Source organism: Mustelus asterias, chromosome 3, assembly GCF_964213995.1.
Source record: "Mustelus asterias chromosome 3, sMusAst1.hap1.1, whole genome shotgun sequence".
In the NCBI taxonomy this organism is placed as follows: Eukaryota; Metazoa; Chordata; class Chondrichthyes; order Carcharhiniformes; family Triakidae; genus Mustelus; species Mustelus asterias.
Window position 1 is genome coordinate 47,223,723 of NC_135803.1, and position 9,708 is coordinate 47,233,430.

The 9,708-nt window shown below is 43.3% G+C and overlaps 1 protein-coding gene across 1 annotated transcript; it reads left to right on the top strand.

Annotated features, from left to right (window-relative positions):
* The first annotated feature begins 7,871 nt into the window (after window positions 1–7,871).
* LOC144491805 (G-protein coupled receptor 55-like) lies at window positions 7,872–8,492 on the top strand. Its single transcript, XM_078210101.1, has one exon. The coding sequence runs from the start codon at window positions 7,872–7,874 to the stop codon at window positions 8,490–8,492; it is 621 nt and encodes a 206-aa protein (XP_078066227.1).
* The last annotated feature ends 1,216 nt before the right edge of the window (window positions 8,493–9,708 follow it).

Below are 9,708 nucleotides of genomic sequence, written 5' to 3' on the forward strand. Positions count from 1 at the left end.
ACCACTCCTCAGGTGAGGTCCCCCAAAGTTGTTGTTTCAGGTGAGACTCCTCGATTTGTCAATGTCTGGCTGGGATATACAACAAACCCGTGAGGGGAGAGTTGAAACAAGCTCCCTGACTTTATTGAACCCCCTCCATTGGTAGCAACAAGATTTAATCTAAAAAGGATCCCTATTCGTGGATATCTTTTCTCAGACCCAATAATTACATTTTGAAAGGAACCAATCAAGCTTTCTTGAGTTAAAGTTTCAGTGAGTTTTTTAACGACTAGAAGGCAAGGAGAAATGGTAAAACTCATGCACATACATTCTTACAGATTAGAAATGTGTCCAAGGCCCAACCACCTTCAGCTGCTTCATCATTGACCTTCCTTCCGTCATATAGTCAGAAGTGGGGACATTTGCTGATGACTGTACAATGGTCAACATCATTCATGACTCCTCAGATATTGAAGCAGTTCATGTCCAAATGCAGCAAGACGTGGACAATATCCAGGCTTGGGTTGACAACTGGAAATTAACATTTGCACCACACAAATGCCAGACAATGGCCGTGTCCAACAAGAGAGGATCTAAACATTGCCCCTTGACTTTCAATGGCATTATCATCATTGAATTCCTGACTATCAACATCCTGGGGGTTACCATTGACCAGAAACTGAATTGGAGTAGCCACATAAATACTGTGACTACAAGAGCAGGTCAAAGGTTAGGAATCCTGCAGAGAGTAACTCACCACCTGATTCCCTAAAGCCTGTCCACCATCTAGAAGTGAATACTCTCCACTTGCCTGCATGAGTGCAACTCCAACAACACTCAAGAAGCTCGACACCATCCATGATAAAGCAGCCTACTTGATTGGCACCCCTTCCACAAACATTCAATCCCTCTTCCACTGATGTACCATCTACAAGATGCACTGCAAGAACTCACCAAGGTTTCTTAGGCAGTACCTTCCAAACCCACGACTACTACAATCTAGAAGGACAAGAGCTGCAGATACCTGGAAACACCACCAGCTAGAGGTTCCCCTCCAAGTCACTTACCATCCTGCCTTGGAAATATATTGCTGTTTGTGGGTCAAAATCCTGGAATTCCTTCCCTAACAGCAGATGTACTTACACTTCACGGACTGCAGTGGTTCAAGAAGTCAGCTCACAAACGCCTTCTGAAGGGCAACGAGGGATGGGCAAGAAATGTTGGCCTAGCCAGCTACAGTCACATCCTGGAAAATAAATTTTCCAAAATTAAGTCTAAACTAAGTAAGTAGACAAAAAGATATACGGAACATTTCTTGACATGCGAAGAGTGGATGATTAAGCATGCAGCCATTACAATTCAAGATTCCAGTTGAGTTGACTTCAGTCAGAAGATGGTCGGTTTCACAGTTCCAGTAGAGTTAACTTCATCGGATGAATAGCTGGGCTCTTTAGTTGGGTCAGGATGTAGCACCAAGCATGGTGACTGAAGCAGTTTCATCACTTTTGCAGAGGTTTTTCTTGCCGTGAACCCCATCACTAGTGATGATTCTTCCTCAGCAACAGGTGGATTAGTGCAAATATGGTGGACAGATTGATTAAGAAATGGCTGTAATAATTTATCAGCCCCATGAATAACTTAAACTCTGTCACATTACAGGGTCGTGATGCATCTTTAATGGCTTTAACAGAATGTAACCCCATAGCCTCCACTCTGTGGCCCAGATAGTTTACCTCAGAGGTCTGGAAAGTGCATTTATCTTGCTTCAAACAGCTAGTGCTGACTTCTTCCTATGGCATAGGAGCTGAACTGTCACATCGAATGGAGGAAAGGCCAGAAAAGCCCATTGGCAACGTTTCAAGAATACTCTCCCAGGCTGAAACGGGCTATTGCCAGTTGGAGAAAGAAGCACTGTCGGTTGTGTTCGGTGTCCAGAAGTTTCAATAATACCTGTACGGACGACATTTTACAATGTATCCTACCATTAGCCACTGACAGGTTTATTCAGCGAAGACAAAGCTATTCCATCTGTAGCTTCAGCAAGAGTCCAGTGTTGGGCGCTGACGCTCTCAGTTTACACATTCATGTACTGCCCTGACTCACATATAACTAATGCAGACGCACTCAGTTATCTTCTCTTACCAGGCGGTCCTGCCAACATTCATGCCACAAGAGTTAGTGTTGTTGTTAAATTTCTTGAATTCATCACCTGCATGCATTAATCAGATCAAGAATTGGATGAGTAGAGACCCAGTACTGTCAAAAATTAAACATTTTGTTTTCCAAGGCTGGCCAGATACAGGTGTGTCTGATATTTGGTGCCCCTTTTATTCCAGAAGCACTGAACTGAGTTGCCAGGGTGACATCTTGCTGTTCCACAGCCATGGTCCCTTCCCAGAACAGAGGATCACTCTTGGCAGAGATGCACAGAACACACCCAGGCATGATTAAGGCACACATAATAGGTAACCAGGCTAGACAACAACAGGGTTAAACGCTGTTCCGTTTGCCAGCAGTACTAGAAGATACCTGCTTCAGCTCCCCTTCACCCATGGCAACGACTTGGCCATCCTTAGTTCAGACTGCATATTGACTGTGTGAGAGCATATCTAAGCACTAGGTTCCTGTCACTCATCCACACACATTCAAAGTGGTTTAATGTCAACAAGGTTAAGACACCAGCCTCAGCTGCAACTATTGAGAGGCTCTGTCACTTCTTCAATAGTAAGGAGTCTCACAACACCAGGTTAAAGTCCAACAGCTTTATCTGGTAGCATGAGCTTTCGGAGCGCTGCCGGGCAATGCTCCGAAAGCTCGTGCTACCAAATAAACTTGTTGGACTTAACCTGGTGTTGTGAGACTTCTTACTGTGCCCACTCAATCCAACGCCGACATCACCACATCACTTATTTACTGTACATGGGTTGCTTGAGGTTATTGTCTCTGACAATGGGACAGCTTTTACCAACAGAGAAATTTCAGAGGTTCACAGACTTGAATGGCATCTGGCACAATCGAGTAGCTATTCAGACTTTTAAAGCCAGTATGAAGAAGTGGTCTGGAGGTACTTTGGAGTCTTGTCTTTTCAGATTCCTTCTGAGTTACTGCACAACACCACAGACTACTGCTGACTCCATGCCGGCGGAGCTGCTGATGAAACGTTGCATGCACGCGCATCTGGATTTGGTGTTTCCCACTTTGGCGGGGAAGATAAGACAGAAACCACTAAACCACAACCCGCACAGTGGTGCTCATACATTCAAAGTGTCTACCCTGCGCATGTGTGTAACTTTGGAAGTGGAGCATGCAGAAGTTATCTCTTCAGAAACTGGTCCATTGTCATTTTGAGTTCAAGTTGAGAAAAGAGGAGTGAAAAGTCCTAATGTTTACAGTGCACTTGTGAAACTTTAGAAACTTCGGGGGGAGTTCTCCTGTCCCACCCTCCACTGGAATTGTAGTGGGCGGGGACCGGACCACACAAAGGTCCATTGACCTCGGGCAGAATTCTCTGGTTTTGGGGCGAGGGCAGCCGGAGAATCCTACCCTTAATCTTTGTGGTGAACCATAGTTGGTTACCACTATGAGTGCTGAGCCATGGATGGTCAGCACTATGGGCATTTGTAGATATGTTACTGTTGTCACTGTTGGGGTTAGGGTTGGGCTGTTTTACCTGTTGATATTGTTCTGTGGTACACTCCAGTTGGCTCCGCCTACCTGGGGAAGTATAAAGGTCACTGCACTGCCTGGTGACCCTTTAGTCTGGGATTGTATTGTAAACAGTGTGCTCCATTCTTGTCAGTAATAAAAGCCTTTATTTCCCGGGTACAATCTAGCCTCCCGAGTGATTTAATCGCGCATCAATCTTCATGACATTAATTTCCATAGTCTATCAACAACATCACACTGGACAATTTCCATAGTGAATTATCAACAACATTCTGTACTAAATTCTGTACTACATTCTGTACTAGATTGCAGCTGAATTGAGAGTTGCCTTTTAAATTCATTATTAATTATAAACCTTTGGTTTTAAGCCCTTAAAGGTCGCTGAAAAAAATACATGTCAGAAGTTTTAAATGCAGACCGCAATCTGTTCCAAGGTCATAAAAAGATTGTAAACTATAAAATGAAACTGGTCAAGTCCTGGAGACTGACTGCAGGCAGCACCATAACCCCCAGTCCTGTTAGCACAGAGAAGTGCATCAAAAAAACTGTGGATAATACTTCTGAATTCTGACAAGCTGTGGCTAGTTCAATCCCCATTCTCATATATTCCACTGCTTGGTAACCTGGGATTTTATGTGTTAAGGATATAGGACCATTAGTCGATGTCCCAGCAGCTTTACTTCCATTCTCATTAATGGCAAAGGGGCAGCACGGTGGCACAGTGATTAGCACTGCTGCCTCACAGCGCCAGGGACCCGGGTTCAATTCCGGCTTTGGTCACTGTCTGTGTGAGGTTTGCACATTCTCTCCGTGTCTGTGTAGGTTTCTTCCGCGTGCTCCGGTTTCCTCCCACACTTCAAAGATTTGCTGGTTAGGTTGAATGGCCATGCTAAATTGACCCTAGTGTCAGGGGGATTAGCAGGGTAAATGTGTGGGGTCATGGGAATAGGCCTGGGTGGGATTGTGGTCGGTGCAGACTCGATGGGCTGAATGGCCTCTTTCTGTGGATTCTATGAATCATACACAGTAAATCACGTGCGAGCAACAGAAACATCCCAACAATTCCGGAACCTCTCTCAGTTGAGCTGCACTGCTTTGACAAGAGCAAGGTGACTTAGTTAGTAAAAAATGAGAGACTGTTTGCAGGAGAAGTAAAAGACAAGAGACATTACAAATCCTTTGTTAGTTTTCAGGATGTGGAGATGCCGGCGTTGGACTGGGGTGGGCACAGTAAGAAATCTCACAACACCAGGTTAAAGTCCAACAGGTTTATGTGGTATCACGCGCTTTCGGAGTGCTGCTTCTTCATCAGGTGAATGACCTGAGGAAGGAACAGTGCTCCAAAAGCTCGTGATACCAGATAAACCTGTTGGACTTTAACCTGATGTTGTGTTAGGTTTCAGACATGTTCTTGTAGTAATGCATAAGGAATTTAAGGAAATGTAGTAATGCGATTGGTTTTCCCTCCCACCTGCCAATCAGCTGGGGGCGATACCAGGTTGTGCCTCTGGGTAGTAAGATGACAACAAGCCTGTAAGCATCCAATGCGTGTTCCCAATAAAGGTTAAGTTTATTTGCACCAAACCTGCTCTTGCCTCAAGTTATCACATGCCCCGCCATTACTATGCCATTGCTTTTTAGCAATACACTGTGATCCTCTTGACATCTACAGAATGAAGCTTCCTTTTAACTGGCTGCTGCAGTTTTAAGTACGACGCTGGATTTCCAAATCTCTCTATTTCGACAAACCCAAGCCCAGGCCCGGATATTCCACTGAATTTGTATAGATTAAAGCAGGATTGAATAGATTAAAGTAGAAAAGATGGAACAGGTTCAGCCATTTCTGAGATCTATACGCACAAAGCAAAAAGCAGCAGGGCAGATAAATTTAATCTTTTTACCCCTCATTTTAGCTCATACTCACAAGACATATATAACCAAATACATATTGATTGCTAAGAGCAGTGTCCTTACAATATAATATCATTAAAATGCAATGTGATTACAATGCATCCTGAAGATGACATCAGCATTCCACTACAGGGCTCATTACCAAACAGGAAGTTAATTGTCTTATAGAAATACAAAGTAAAGGTTGGGCTTTATTTAATGTGAATGAGCTTCATCCAAAAGTGAGTCTATTTATTTGACTGGTAACTAATCAGTCTGAAGTGTTTGCAGAACTTCTACAATATAGTGACTACACAAGATGAGTACAGGAGACTATTTGAATCCAAAGAAGTACCTTTCCAGTGATGCACTAATGTAATGTAGTCACTGTTGTAAAATAGGAAATGCAGCGGCCAATTTGCAACTCAGCAAGGTTCAGCAAACAGCAGTGAAATGATATCCAGATAACCTAGTTTTTGTGATGCTGCTTGAGGAATGAATTGATTAAGGGTGAAGAATGGAATGTCGAGAAATTGAAAGAGTATTTCACATGTAGACATGAATGGAGTGTAGATCAAAGCTGTTTCCAATGGGGTTTAAGAATCATTCTTTTGCCAAGGTTTCGAGTGAGATTGTTGGAGGAACTTCATCAGGAGCACTCAAGGATGATCGGTATGAAAACAATAGTTAGGAGCTATTTTTGGTATCAAAATAGACTCAGATATTGGTGAGTTGGTGAAAAGCTGTGAAGTGTGTCTCAGAATGAGAGATGGTCCAGCCAAGGTCCCTTTCATTCAATGGTTAAACACAAGAAACTGTGGGAATGATTACATGTCAATTTATTTGAAGTAGAGGACAAGGTTGACTTGTTTTAGTTGATAGCTATGGCAAGTGGATAAAAATTGGTTCTATGCCCAATACCACAAGTGCCAAAATGTATTGAGGTTTTGTGAAGTTGACATGCAATTTATGGAATGCCAGAAATGTCAGATAAAGGTCCACAATTAATGTCAAAAGAGTTTGAAACATTTCTGAATAAGAACGGAGTCAAACACACTCCAATTCCACCATATCACCCAACATCGAAGGATGCTGCAGAGAGGAGTGTACAGATTGTGGCAAGGTCTTTGCAGAGGTATTTGCTGGGTGACAAGGTAGGCAATAATTTCTATGTTTCTCTTTGACAATTTCCTGCTCTCTCACAGGATAACCCCTCAGTCTACGATAGGTTGTTCACTTTGTGAATTAGTGTTTCAATGTGCTCCTGGACAAGGTTTAGTTTGCCTAGGCCTAACATCACCAGCAACGTAAGAGAAAAGCAAGGCAAAATGAAGGTGAGTCAGGAAGCACCATGCCTGAAACTGAGAGAGTTCATGGGTGAGGTGGGAAGAAGAAGCATTGATTGGAGTTGCTGTAAAATGCTTAGTGAAGATTGGACAAAGATATCAAGTAGCCAGGATATCGGTACATGATCCTTTAGATCAAACATTGGAGAGGAAGATCTAAAAGGAAAATTAAGAAGGAGAAGATGCAGCTTGCACAAAAGATGAGCACAACATGACTGGAAGAGGAAAAGTAAGATTCGATAAGAATGTTCCAGAATGCAATCTGAATGGAGGACAGCAGAGGACTGGATGCATAAGTTATGGATCTTTGGATTATGGTTTTGTATTGTTCATGATCATAGAAACATAGAAACCCTACAGTGCAGAAGGAGGCCATTCGGCCCATCGAGTCTGCACCGACCACAATCCCGCCCAGGCCCTGCCCCCACATATTTACCCGCTAATCCCTCTAACCTACGCATCCCAGGACACTAAGGGGCAATTTAACATGGCCAATCAACCTAACCCGCACATCTTTGGCAATTGTTGATAGACCACAGGAAAACAAAAAACTGTCACCAATGTAACTGACTCATAGTTAGGAGTCAAATTTGCTAACTCATTCCTACCAGAGCTGCCAGCAATATGTGTGATCAGATCAGTATTCCTTTTTGCCGATTTGGGACCCCGTTAATCTATTTGTGCTCTTTTCTAGCAAGATCCAAGGAAAAAGATGAACCGTCCTCTGAGGGTGATGATGATGTTCACTTTTTTCAGTTTGTGGTCTACATTCCTATTTTCATCATTGGATTAATAGTTAATGTACTGGCCCTCTGGGCATTCTGTTGGAAATTAAGAAGATGGACAGAAACTACCATTTATATAATAAACTTGGCTGTGTCTGATGTCCTGATCCTCTCTTCCTTACCTTTCAAAATCTATAGTCATAAGGAGTAGACGAGGAGCAACATCCCACTGTATATATTTACTGAATCTCTGTACTTTGTGAATATGTATGTCAGCATTTTTATCATTACTTGCATAAGTGTTGATCAGTACATTACAATAAGGTGCCCCTTTAAGGCAAAGCTACTGAGGTCTCCAAAGAAAGCAGCAATCATCGGTGCTGCAATCTGGATTATCATGTGTTTGTGGAGTGTCCTCGTCCATTACAAATATTCCCAGCTAACTGATGAGAAAATAGTCTGCTTCAAGCAAGTATCTTTTGAAAATGACATTCCTGTCACCGTTCCCCTGCACATCGTGGAATTCATCATCTCATTGATAACTGTGACTTTTTGCCCGGTTCAAACTGTCCAAGCACTTAGGCAAAGTGATGTGACAAATTCAGCAGAGTTCACCACAGTAAAAACCATGAGGATTATTGCTGCAAGTGCGATCAGCTTCGCTGTTTGCTTTAAGCCTGTGCATGTTGGATACTTTCTTCAATGGTTACCCACATTTAATAAGGACTGCATTACTCCACAGCACGCGAACTTATTCCTTCAGGTTGCAACTTGTATCGCCAATATGAACTGCTGCCTCAATGGTTTCAGGTATTATTTTATTTCTGCGGAGGTTTGTGAAGTTTTCAAAATGCGGTTTAAAGGCCAAAGACCTGGAGGCCAATAAGCTATGTGGCAAACATTTACAATTTGAATGATAAATCCTTCTTTGTCTAAAGAACTGTAAGTTTTTCGGGCAACTCAGGCCTTTTTTTTTATGAGCTGGGAAAAGGACTTGAACCCTAAAGAACTGTGAAAGTGGCCACACTTGACTGCAGGACTTGACCTGGTCAGTGAGCCCAGCCAGCCTGTGTGTGTGTGTGTGTGTGAAGGGGCCCAGTCCAAAAATTGCAAGCAGCCAGAAACCAGACAGACTGCTGATTAGGTTATCAGCAGTACAAAAGGACCTGACGACATCACCAGACTAGGCCGGCAGCAAGACAATGCACCTGGTCTGGACTCAATACAGGTGATAATGGCCTTGTCCCAGAGCGAGGAGAAGCCCATTTCCCCAATGGGAAAACAATTAAACGATCTCCAATGGAACAATACAGGACAGCAAGGGACCTATCACCTGGGATGGGACCATCTGGTCTCTATGAACTGTAAGATCGCAGCTGCAGATAACCCTAGCAAGCCTTTGTCTGTGGAAACTGCCAGTTGGAAGGGGGGCGGAGTTGGCTGGAAAAATAATTCAAGTTTACAATATAAAAGGATGGCCAGGCCGGCCATGTTCTCTCTTTTCTCTTCGGACCAGCATGACAGCACTCTCCACTCGGTCATCTCCAGTACGCAGCCTGAAGCCCACTGAGCAATTTAAACTAGGATTGTGAGTATCCCCTGGTAATTCGCGAAGTTCCCGAGATCATCATAGTGGATGAGGCTTTGGGGAAAGTGGGGGGGCTTTTGCATGCACATTTCATAGTTTAAGACACTGGTAAACTTGTGTAAAGTAAGAATTCCGAGGTGTCCGTTTTAGTATTCCTTCCATAGCTTATAGTCTTATAGAGCATAAGGCATGGTGTGTTGTTTTCCTGGTGTTTGGTGACCTTTGACCTTGATGTTTTAATAAATATATATATATCTTTGACTTCCATTGGAGTCCGTTTTGATCTTTTCAATTTCTCACCAATGATCTCTGACTAAGTCACAATATAAATATTCCTTACCATAATTCCGGAGTCTAGAACTGAGGGTACCCTGGGCGCTTCGAAACCGCCCACTCAGGAAAGGCTGCCAGGTAGTGGATAGGCAGCAGTTTCCTTTTCTCTCTCTTGGGAGCGCTACTCTAGTGAAGTAGACGCAAGGTGGCCATTGTTCCATCGGCAAGAGAGAGAATCACT